The sequence below is a fragment of the Chaetodon trifascialis genome, chromosome 17 (genome assembly GCF_039877785.1).
Source record: "Chaetodon trifascialis isolate fChaTrf1 chromosome 17, fChaTrf1.hap1, whole genome shotgun sequence".
Classification (NCBI taxonomy): Eukaryota; Metazoa; Chordata; class Actinopteri; order Chaetodontiformes; family Chaetodontidae; genus Chaetodon; species Chaetodon trifascialis.
In genome coordinates this window covers 7565793-7578429 of record NC_092072.1, presented here as the reverse complement: position 1 = coordinate 7578429, position 12637 = coordinate 7565793, and the positions used below count along the sequence as shown (strand labels likewise).

Sequence of the window (12637 nt, the reverse complement as noted above, 5' to 3'; positions counted from 1 at the left end):
CGGGTCATGGTGGTATTTCCTGCCTGGAACAAGAGCAGAAGGTGGCACAGGATGAGTGCTGCTTCCTGTGCTGGCACGCCCAGCATGTACCCACTGGCCCCAACCACTCTGCACTGCAGTCAGATGCAGCGTTACAGGGGGCTTGTTAAGTTGCCCCCAATATACAGCTCATGATTTCAGCTAATAGCTCACACATCTGTATACCTGAGATCAAAGATAGCTGCACAATGCTGACGAGTGGTTAGCTGAGAGCAGTTCATTTACAATTCATTTGATCTTTACGGGTTATTCTAAAGGTGCCTGTGCTTGCTGGACAATATGTGATGGAGTGACCATAAAGGTGGGGAAGGGTCTGATCCCTGAGGTGGACTCACAGCAGTGCTGGAAAATGAAACTCAGTATGTCCGCAGGCTGCCTCACTCATTACTGGATGAGCTATATGAATTTTTTAAGGAGAGCCAATCATTTCTGATGATGTTTCATCAAGTGAACGCCCTTAAATCCCACAGAAATTCTATTTTATCGCTGGTTGGGTAAAAAAGAGAAAACTGCTCAAACAGCATCTGAGACGTTGCTGCAGCTTTCAGAGGGAGAACTTTGACTGGACAATGACAAGGGATAAATGTCAAAAGCAAACCGATTCATTAGTCTAACGTTCCCCATGATATCCTTTAAATGACGTTTTAGTATCCTCCAATTAAGAGCCTGCTTCTTTGGGTACCCACCTCTCAAGAGTCCCCCGCAACTTCATGAGGGCCCCTCTGGGTTCGAGAGGACACTTTTGAGTGACACTAATATATTGTCTGCTACCATTTTCACAGAGGAAACCTTGTTCAGCTGAAATGTTGTTTCATCTCAGCCTCAGTGCAGCCTTTCCCATGGGAAGCACGTAGAAGAATCCTTGGTCTCATCAGGGGGAATCTGCAGATGTTTGTAAATACGCATGTGGCTGCTGAGACCAGGGAGGACTTGCCCTTCAAACGCTCTGATGTTGAATGTTTATCAGAAGTGGGTTTTTTGGGAAACCATGATCACTGGGCTCGCTCGCTCAACGTATTTGGAGTGCGGGCTCTAGCATGTCATCATGAATTGGCTTTTCTTTGCAAACGCCCATCTCCTCCATCACCAAGCTCCCGCAGCGAGCCAACTGGAAATCAGCCGATGCTGTTTGCGTATTACAACCTTCAGTGAGACGCTGACATTTTCACTTCTAAAGCTTAATATTGGCAGCCCTCGCATTTGCCGATTAGAGGGCAGTAGTAGCTACAGAAGTGTAATCTTATTCGACAGTTAGAAGTACTGATTTTGCATGCTCGTGTTCTTATAGCAACATAAACCGCTCTTGTGGACGGCATGTTAAACGTATGGGCCCTTTCATAGCTGACAATTTGACTTGTCATAGCAGGAAAAACACTTGTGTTATTTATAATATGAACAATCTGTTATACTCAAGTGTCCCAGTAAGTCATGACAGCGTGACAGTGAGCCAGCACGCACAATACCAGGACCCTGAAACTGAGGAAGCTAAAAGAATTAAGATCCCTTTTTAGGCCACAAGATAAGATAAGCCTTTATTCTATCAACTGTATGGTGTTATCAAGTCACAGTAAGTTGATAATGTCACTGTTGTCTTTTACAGTCTACTAAATCACCAGGCTGTAAAGCACAACACTGACATATTATCAACTTACTGTGGCTTGATAACATCATTACAGTTGATAGAACATGTGAGCAAACAGTTGGTTATTTGCTCATTCAACGGACAAGCAGCAACATTAGCATTCGTCGAGATTGTGTTTGTGGCCACCTGATGAATGTAAGTCCAATATTTACTCTCTTTTTAAGCTCTGTCTCAGTCTGCACATATTTCTGAGGACATATCTGCCTCTTTTGCAGCTAAATGCTCCACCAGCTGCTGTTAACTCCGTCTTTCTGCTGTTAGTTTGTTGCTGCGTGCTGTCTTTTCATTTGATGGTTTTTTTGTTGTTGTTGTTGTTGTTGTTGTTTTTTGGTGAAAACAGCTGCTTGCTGTGGCTGGAAACAACACTGGTGAGACCCAAGACAGCAAACCAAGACAGTTAAGTAATGACAATAAAACCAAAAACAATGAAAGACGCTAAAACACGTCTTACCTGAGTGCAGGTATTAGACGTTTCTGTGGGTTTGTGACACCTTTCATTTCACCCATTCTTCATATTAAAGTATTGAACAGTGCAGCTTTAAGTATCAAATGTAAATGTATTTGTCATACAGAATGACCCCAGTCGTAAAGTCCAAAGTCCATACTGAACTGGGAAAAAGCGCATATAAGATGCTCTTTCTGCTTGAACCAGTTCAAATCTTAGGGAGCTGATTTCACCGAATACATTTCCAATAATTCTAAATTACCTGGAGCAAGGACATCTGGCTATAAATGTTTTGTGCGTTGATAAAAAACACTGATATCTCATGACTTTTGTTCTTTGTTTCATATTAAATGGTTATGTTGGTTTTACGTCTGCAACCTGTAATTGTTCTGCTGCCTGACAAAAGAAAGGGAAGGAAAGAAAATTTTGTAAATACCTGCTTATTCTGAATTTGATGCAGCAACACGTTGGCACAGGAGCAGCTAAAGACTGGGAAAGATGTAGAACGCTCCAAAAACACCTGTTTGGATCATTCCACAGGTAAACAGGTTCATTGGTAACAGGTGAGAGTATCATGATTGGGTATGAAAGGGGCATCCTGGAAAGGCTCAGTCGTTCACAAGCGAGGATGGAGCGAGGTTCACCACTGTGTGAACATGCGATTTGATAAAGGAGATTCCTGCAAGGGCTCAAGACCACAGGTTATCTGCAAATGACTGCATTCTGGTTTTATTTACATTTTACACAACGTCACAGCTTTTTTGAAATCAGGGTTGTATTATTGATAGCTCTTATGAAGGCAGAAACATGTGAGCAGGATTCTAATGTTACAGGTGGAGCTAGAGTAACTTTAACCTTTATATGCTGTAGACATGTTTTTGTATGATTTCTGTGCAAATGCAAAATATCTGGTAACCATAGCGGTCATATGAAAGTAGAACATAAGGTAGAATATTTTTCCAAAATGTAGTGAGTTTGCATAAATTGGAAGTACTTCAGCAAAGTACCTCAAAATTGTAATGAAGTACTACAGCACTACATATATTCGGTTGTTACTTCACAGCTGTTTGGTCTGCAAACATAATTCACATGGCTTTTGTTAATGCAGGGTTTACATTAACTGCGTATGTTTCCTTTTTGGTATGCATGAATTCTTTGATATACTGCCTTCACTCCCTCACAACACAAAACACTTTGATTGGGTTTGTGTGTGACTGTATCCTCGGCCACATTCGGGGCTCATATTGAAACATTTTATTGGAGGCAAGGCAACTAAACCTTCCCCCTCTTTGCTTAAACAGTCCGTTCCCTGTAATCTAGGCTTGGTGAATGGCATGACCGTCATCTTCAGCATGATCCCCTTTGGAGCAATTAGATACTTTGGATGAATCTGTGGTAAAAGCCACAGAAAGGGTTGATGTGTGGCATTACGCTCCGAGGAAAGAGATGCTTTTCAAACATTATCAGGAGAGGAAGGAAGATGTGGGTGTTTTTTTTCTACTCCATCTGTTTTTGCTAGCTAGTTTTTGTTTTCTGTTTGTTTCCCTTCCTCCTTTTGCTGCTTTGTGATCTTTTAAATTTAGCATGAGGGGTTGCTTTTAGGTTCACAATGTGCTGCAGTTAATGGCACTGCTTTGACGGTTTTACAGGTGATAGGAGAGGAAGAGGAATGCCGGAATAATACGTTTTTAGCAAGAGTTTGGGCTCTGTGACAGTGCGCTATGTCCCACACATATATATAAACAGATCAACAGATAAGACAATCTCCTCTGACCTTACATCTGTCACTCATCTCCACACATGAACCACACCAAGAAACAGGATGTTTCCTGTCACACAGAGATGGGAGTCACATGCTGCAGTGTTTGCTCACATGTTGCTGCTCCCCCCTGCAATGTGTTCCCTTTCTTAAACAGACTTTGGCACCGTTTTGGACACCTATCGATGTTCTGCCGGAGAACAATAGACCTAAAAGTGTCCCGATACCAAAGGTTGTAACCGTTGGCGCGTTAAAGATAAACTTTCCCTTCCTTCGCAGCTTGAGTAATACTGAGGGACAAAGCCCGTTCACAGCGGTGGGAGAAGACAGAGTGAGGCTGTTGTTGTCAGAATGGGCTATTTTGACTTCCTTAGGTTTACCAGTGGCACCAAGAAAACTGTGCCAATTCATTGTGTGGGAGTGTGGGACTTATTGTGTATGACTCTGCATCTGTACAGCCAAGAGTGTTGTTATGTGTTTGTGTGAGTCTGCATGCAAACCCACATGTTAGCCGTGTTGAGTCAGATTTCCTCTTTGGCTGAATTTGTGGCAAAGTGCATGCAATGAACTTAAAAGCGAGAGGCTGTGCTTAATGGTTGGCCTATCTTTACTGTCCATGGCCTGGATTCCTGCATGTGTCTGTGGGTTTCAAATTATTCAGTGTTTGTATGCATGCTATATTGAGTCATGTTCCTCTAATGAGTTGCCGTTTTCATCATGTTATCTTGTTGTTTGTCAGCCTGTTTGTTGTTTCCACCACATTTGGTCAAGATTGAACTATTTTAACAACTAACATGAACTTTTATACAGGCATCGATGGGAGGATCAATCCTAGCTTTTCCTCCAGCGCCACCATTCAGTTCACATCAGTGAAATTTTGCAATTGGTGGATAGGTTGCCATGACTTTTGGTCCAGACATTTGTGTCCCCTATACTAAAAAATGTGTTTACTTTGGTGACCCTTTTGCTTTTCATCTCGAACCATTATCTGGTCAAATGTTCAATTTGTCCAACACTTGAAAACCAAATACCTGCAAAACCAATGACAGCCTCAACTTAACTATGTGTTTACTACTAATTAGCAAATGTTAGCATGCTAACATGCTAAATTAAGATGGTGAACATTGTACCTGCTTAACATCAGCATGTTAGCATTGTTGCCATGTTCATATTAGCATTGTGACATTAGCATTTTTAGGGAGCTGCGCCTTTGCTGTGACGTCCCATTATTGTGATTCCTTACATTATGTTCTTCCTATTGCTCAAACATCTGCCCCAACTCTGCTTCTGATTGGCTCTGATCCTGGCATTTGTTTCCCTAATCATCAATCCAACCATCAAACTCTAAACCTAACCAAGCAATGAACACGAGCCAGTCAGAGGGACAGAGGGCAGGTCTTTTTGGACAATGCAGCTTGACCAGATCTGTGCTGCTCTTTGTTTTTCGACTTCAAACATCTCAGCATCTTTCTCTCTTGTATTGTCTTTAACTTTGCTTTCTATCTTGATTTCGTCTTTAACTTTCTGGTTTTCCAAAATCGTGCCCCTTTCCCTCAATTTCTGCACCCATATGCAGATATTTGTTTATAGAGATTACTGACGGATTGGAGAGGCACATCCTGAGGCACATTCACCTGACAGGTTGACATCCAACCGCTCTGTAAGTGAGAAAAAAGCCCCCACAATCTGAAAAAAAACCCAAACTACATTTCATATTCGAGTTGCGTGGGCCGGCACCTTAATCATGTGCAATGTAACTGAAGAATCACTTGATTGTTTTGTGCCACTATTCTCACAAGCAATTTACAAGTTGTATTACATTTCTCTCTGCTGTGCACATACACACGGTTGAGCTTGTGGGACTCGAGAGCCATGTTTAAAGATGTTTTTTCCTTTGGCATGAGCATTTTATCCTGTAACAAAGTCTTGATTGAAAGTGGTTTAAAAAGACAGATGGCGTGAGGTGGCTGGCTGGCAGCGGGTGCAGCGATCCAGCAGCTTGCTTGCTTTTCCAGCCAGCGCACCAAAGACATCATTGGCAAATCAGTAATGTAACAGAGATCTGATCAGGGGATCTGTTCGGGGAGCGGGTGAAAACATCTAAACGGGAACAAGGTTTATTTATAAATCAGTTTCCCTCAAGATTACCTGAAGAGGCAGATTTCTTCTGTTGATGACAGTGGCTAGAATCCAATGGCAGTGGGCACTGACAGAGAGCCATCCTGCAGAGAGAGGACAAAATAAAGACACTGACAAATATTGAAATTTTTGAGCCCACCGATACCTCCCAAACTGATGTTAATGATTTCCTTGTGAAAAAGAGACAATGATTTCATATTTTGTGAGTTTGTGATTTCTTGGCCCCTTTGACTTTTGCAACAGATTTTGAAAAATATCTAAAAATACAATCTGCAATACTATAAATAACATGAAGAAACCTGAAGCTCAGAACTTGAGTTTTACAGTCACCGGTAAAAAAAAAAAAAAAGAAAAAAGAAGGCATCCCTTGTGTAACATGCTGCCATGTCTAATTTTAGGTACCAAGAACACAGTGTGCAATACATGAACTAAAAAAGCTAAAATTCATACAGTAGGAAGACTGTAGCGCCATGCGCCTTCAAAGTAAAGTGATAATCTTCCTTCAAAATCTCTAATAGATAGGAGCCCTCTCAAAAGGTTGAAATCAAACCTGGTGTGAAGGAATTGTCTAGAGAAAATTAATTCAGCGCTGAACTTTCGCAGAACTTTGAGACGTCGTTCTTACACTAAGTGCCAGAAATTCACTGTTTCTAACAGCAATTCAGCATCTTTCTAACCTTGCAATACTTGCCGTGCCTCAGCTTAGTACTGACTGATGATTCAATATCCCTGTGCGCCCTCTCCTTCTGTGGCGCACCTCCAGTTGGCACTCAGTGCGGGGGAGAGATCTTATAAGAAATGCGCATACAATATATGCATATAATCCTGTGTGTGGGAGAGACTTGCGTTACCACTTTTTGTCCTACAGATATGCAGAGAAAGGTGAGAGACCTCCGAATGTCTTTGTAATGTGCTGCAACGCGTCACTTGTTTGCCATGGGTGTTATCTCAAGGTGTGTGTCCCAAGATTTGTCATCAGGTTGCTCTGTTTACCTTTCCACTCGACCAGAGCAGTTTACAGGAACGCCGAGCACCTGCTACTGAGCATAATACCACTCAGGATGTTTGCCTGCCGCTTGTTTATCTCGGTTTGTGCGATGAGGTGGGGAAAAGTGGTTCAAAGGCAGGAGGAACACTGGGAGACTCATGCACGGGGAAAGCTAAAAGTGAAAGGAGCACATGAAGTAACACTAAAAAAGGCTGTGATTAAATAAACCCTTCTGGGCACACAGGAGTGTTGTGTTTTTCCTGTTGAAGCGAAGCAGATAAAGTTAAGTCATAGAAGGCCTTTGTTTGGGTGTTGTGGTCAGTGAGCAGGATGTTGTGACCCTCCAGGAGGCCACATGTGCTGAGGTCAGTGGGGAACGGCCGTCTTGGGCTCACAGCGCTGTCGGATCTCCACCTTGTGGCTTGGACCCCACCTCGCAGTGCCGAACACCCGCCTGGCACACAGGCTTAAACAAACACAGCCGCCCACACCCACCCAGAGCTGAAACAGTCAGTGAAATGAGCTGAACAAATCTCTCCAAAGGACCAGTGGTTTTCAAAGTCTGACACTGTGAACCCCCATTAGACAAAACTGAGACAACTGAGCCCCTTTTAATCTGTATTTGTTTACATTTTGGCAAACTGGCACAATTAAAAGTATGCCGAATTAGCTATCATCAGCTCCTGTTTGCAATGTTCCCATGGATGCACAGACTGCTGTCACCGCATGACTTTAATACTGAAGACAACTTGAAAACGCGATGACTCTCAGCCAGATGCCGGGGTTGTCTTGTTCCACCCTTCACTGCACTGCACCTACGCTAACACAGGCTCACCGCAAGCAAAGCAAAGCTAATAAAGCTCAGTGAGTCGATGGTGTAGGAAGCAGCCGACGTCCTGTGTGGAGAGTTATAAGCTCTGGGGTCAGGGGGTCAGGACAGAAACCTGACATCACGCCTCGAGTATGCAGAGCAAAAACACATGTCTGCAGAGCCCCGGCAATAGTCAAGTAATTTATGGGTGTTAGAGTGGACTTAACCTCTGTGTGTCTTCAATAAAAACCAACTCTGTGAGATATGGAGTGACTCTCGCCACTTCTTATGTCACCCTTGATTAACTGAGAGAGCCTGGAGCCTCTCCAGGAAAAACATGAAGAGTGTAATTTAGCGACGTGGAATGGACACCTAAATGAGTTTAGTGTGTCAAAATTAAAATTAAATATGAGCAGAAGCCAGCAGCTGACAGCTCTAACTAAGATCTGAAAGGTGTGACGACTTTGAAGTAAATCTGGGTGTTTGCATATGCTCGCAGCCCATAGGTGAAGCCTGCGGAGGAGCTATTTCAGAGCATGTCATTTCAAGTCCTGCGCTGCTGGGTTTCACCCTCTTAATGACATGCTTCCAGAGCCACATGAGCACGCCTGAGAAGTAGAAGAAGAAGACGAAGAAGAAGGGGGAAAAAAAAGCTGTCCAACCCCTCTGAAGATTTCCTGTTTCATGAAAAGTGCATATAGGGCAAGTCCTGCCTGCTGTGTTTACTCTGCTTCTTCCACCCGGAGCCGTGAAGGCGTTTTTTTGGGGGGGGGAAGCAACAGGCGGACCGAGCGAAGTCCGCGGCGTCTGGATATTAACCCGCAGTCAAGGCTTCGGTAAATTAATGAGAAAGAGAGGAGTGTGTAGTCCGTTTCTGAATGGAGCTACTTCGGTTTTCCGCTTTTTGGTGTGGAGCGATACTCTTTGGTAGTATTCTGCCGGAGGAGGCGGGTGAGTTGAACTTTTAAACTTGTCCAAAAACTTCGTCCGCCTTTTATCTGAGCCGCCGCGCAACTTTAAGGCGAATCTGTGAAGCGCTACAAAGTCTCAAATGAACTCTTTAAGGAAATGGTGATAAACTAAACTCATTATCTTTTACACAGGTGTTCCTCCACGCGCCTGTAGCACACTGTCACGTCGCTTTTTATTAAAAATAATGATAAAAACAACAGAAACTGCCTGAGTGCGCAGCTTTATTTAACCTTAAACACTCAAATTAGCTCTTGTCCCCAGCGCCATTTTTGTCTTCCTGTAATGTTTATTCATTTCTCTTAAAGTGTGACACTCATGAGTGCTACAGCAGCTCTTGGGAGGGCCTCACCTGCTCTAAGTCACAGTCTTTAAAGCCCCCCCTCACGTGGCTTATCTCCATCTTTGACGTGTAGCCACATTGCTAACAGGTCTAGCAGCCCCCTCCCCTCAGGAAGACAGTGTTTTACCTTCATCTGTCTCAACACTCAGTCCCAGCGGCACCAAGTGGCTTTGGCTGCTCCTAATCCTCTTTCCCCCCTCTCTGCAATTATATGTTGCCCTGGGTGACAATTACTAGCATTCATCCCCTCCATAGCCGCCTCCTGGGTTTAAATGACATGCTCTTTCAGAGGAGTTGTTCTAATGATATAATTACTCCGGCTCAGCCACCTTCCCACCACAGCGCTCAGGCATGGACTGTCCCCCCTCAGAGCTGATGTGCTTCAAAACACCTCACCAACCCGCCAGGATGAGTTTTAAATTGCTCCACCAAGTAGTTCAGTCTGGAGTTCAAGTGTAATATTTTGATGTTTTTATTTGTCAGTTAAGACAAAGCAATGGCCGTCTGCAATATCCTGCAAGCGTCCTGTGAAACGCAACAGGAAGAGGATGCCAGCGACGTTTCATGTTCTACATTTGCTTCTCTTCTGCGCTGCAGGTTGTTTTTGTGTTGCTGCAAAGCCGCAGGTTTAACCCCACCCGGCAGATTGGGTGAAATGACACAGTAGGCTTTTTGTGGCAGGTTAGGAGCACACAAACACACACATACACACACAGCAGCTTTTCATCAAGTCTGTGTGAAGCCAGGAGCGAACAGATACTGAACAAACTTCTTCACACTGTCTCCTGTCAAGAGGTCTGCTTTCACTTCCCAGTCCAAAGCGTCTCACTTTGAGGTCATGTGATCAAAGTTTGTCAGGGCCGTCTTCACAGCCTGCTTCAGACACATCAGGCACGTTTGTTCGCAGCGCTTCTTCAGCAGGTGATCTTTACACCACAGCATGTCAGTCATCTGGTTTGATCTCGCGTTGTGTGTTATGATGCAGAGTAGGTGTACTTCCTGTCAGCGTGTAGCTGAAGTGCGGTTGTGCGGTTTTACAGTAGCAGCGCCATCGCATGCTTTGTCATTTCCTCTGTGTTTGAGATTTGGCTAATTTCAGTTTAATTTCATCTTTCAGTCTGTATTATTTCTCAACATGAGTCTTTGTCACGTTACAGCGAGTGGCCTAGCTTATCTGCATGGTACCACTTGAATCTACATTGTGTACACTTGTACAAACTGACTCATGTGGCATCGCCCGTATGACACATCCTTTCCTGAAGCAGTGGTACTAGATTGATCCTGGGATATTTGGAATGTCCTCTTTTGGGGTAATTTCTGACTCTTAAAGCCACAAGATCCACTTCCCAGTTGTACTTTTATGTGGTGGATGAGTCTTCCCTTTTAGGAAGAGAGGGGAGATTGTTCACCTTCCTTGGTGCTCAGTCTCTCCTCTCTGTGCCAAACAGAAGCACGCCGCCTGACTGATTTTTATCATCAACGGCCTCTCAATGCAAGGATGATCTGCAGACTGCAGGCGGCGAATTTCTGCACACACGTACGCACATGCCTCTCTCCAAACATTCATAGACACTGATACATAACGTCTCCCCCCGTTTTTTTGATATTCACGAGCAGAGTTGGCACAACACCTTTCTATACGGGGAGCCGACTCATCGGCCTGACAAATTAGAGACTTCTCAGCGAGGAGATGCATCCGTGTTTCCTTTGTTTGTTGTTCTTGCCTGTCTGGCAGTTGTCTCCTTAGATGATTATCAAACCCACAGGCACTCATCACACAATCCTGTCTGTCTCACTGATATGGGTCTGCCTGCCGGCAAAGTCAAGTCTGGACAAGACCAAAGGAGGTGGATGCCACTGCTGCGCGCTGCTCTTATTGTTCAGACTTCACAGGGAAAAAATCTGTCCACCCCTCTAGGATGGAATAGTTTGGATTTTCATGTGGTTATATTGAATATCTGCTTCTGCTTATTGGCACATTCCAGGAGACTTCCACCCTTTAATTAAACTTGAACTTTTTCTCGCTGTAAGTGCAAAGAAATCTTCCTGTTATTCATCAACATGGAAGTGTTTTGCATTTCTTAATAGTCATTTTAATGTCAAACGCTGCACAGGTGGAAATAGGCTGTTACAAGACAGACTGAGCCTGTTTGTGTCCGACTCACCGTCTTTCCTCTCTCCCTTCTCTCTTTTTCCAGAAGCCACTATAATGAAGGTAAGAAGGCTGTGCAAGTTCTGTGACGTTCGCGCAACTACCTGCACAGGTAAAGGCAGCTGCAAGGTGGAGTGTGACATCACGTCTATCTGCCCCGATAAACAAGATGTGTGTGTCAGTATCTGGTAAGTGTGCTCTCAGACCACATTTCTGTATGAAGAGAAGTCAGGGTTATGATGCGAAATGGTTTCAGACATAAATGAACGATTGAGTCACTTCAGTCCTGCTTGAACAAACAGAAGTGAAGCAATGAGGCAACAATAGCTTCTCTTTCATCTATCACATTGGGCATCGTTTCCTCCCAAAAGCCCCTAAACTTCTTCCTTGGAGTGACCTTTTCCTTTAAACTCTTTGTCAGTCAGCATTCTGCTGAAGACAGCTGACTGGATTACGACAGCACACGAGCGTCTAACCACCCATCAGCATCTAATCTGACTCTGAATGTGAGAAGCAGCAGGAAGCAGATTGTGTTGGTGTTAAGAGCTTAAGGCTGTTTCTCATTATATTAGCAGTGCTGTGGGTATGTCATGAGCTGAGGTCAGCAGAAATGGACAGCAGCACCTCTTTAAAATGTTTCTCGTAGCGCTGCTCAGCGGGGAGGCAAAATTTGAATATGTATGTTTGTGCAGGTTCAGGGTTTTCCTTGTTTCCTGTTTGTAATGGTATGCCTGTTTGTAAGTGTGACTTCTGCATTGCATGTATTTGCATAATGCTGAGACTGTGGACTACTGAAAGAGACAAATGTGCCATTTACAGCCACCGCTTTATCTCTGTACGGCGGAAACATTGCATTATTTGCACAAGTGTAGACCTGCCATCATTGCCTTGTTACGCGATAATACAGATCGCTGAAAAGGGGGGGCTTCACTGCCAAATAGTTGTCAGCACAGACTACGAATCAAACTTAATCCAGTAAATGGCAACATTTTCTATGCGTGTTTTCTCTTTCCAAGGAGGAAGACGAATGACAACATCACCTTTGATACAGTCTGTCACAACCCGGCTCAGAAGCTGTACGGCCTGGTCCTGGAGGATTACAACAACAGCAAGTGTGAGATGAAAGAGAGAAAGGGCATGGGCTCACAGTTCTTTATCTGTTCCTGCTCAGAGGATGAGTGCAACGAGCACATCTTCTTTAACTCCTGTAAGTCAAGACCTAATCATTTCACCTGCTAATTCTTCATTTTCATCCACTCTTGAGCTTAGTGAGTGTCAATGTATTAGCCATGCAATGGCCTGTGTCTTGACTTTAAAGCAATAGCTAAACTTTTTTTTTTTTTTTAGTTA

General features: G+C 43.9%; 1 protein-coding gene across 2 annotated transcripts in view; it reads left to right on the top strand.

Moving 5' to 3' along the window:
- The window catches only part of LOC139346378 (TGF-beta receptor type-2-like), a 28958-nt gene that overhangs the window by 2027 nt on the left and 14294 nt on the right, over positions 1-12637 (top strand). Inside the window, exons 1-3 of one of the 2 annotated variants that reach the window (XM_070985420.1) lie at positions 8576-8774; positions 11334-11475; positions 12304-12494. In XM_070985420.1, coding sequence (XP_070841521.1) covers positions 8702-8774; positions 11334-11475; positions 12304-12494 — 406 coding nt within the window. In that variant the 5' untranslated portion in view covers positions 8576-8701. Of the gene's footprint in view, positions 1-8575; positions 8775-11333; positions 11476-12303; positions 12495-12637 lie in introns of those variants that run through there. The other variant, XM_070985421.1, reaches the window with a different exon arrangement.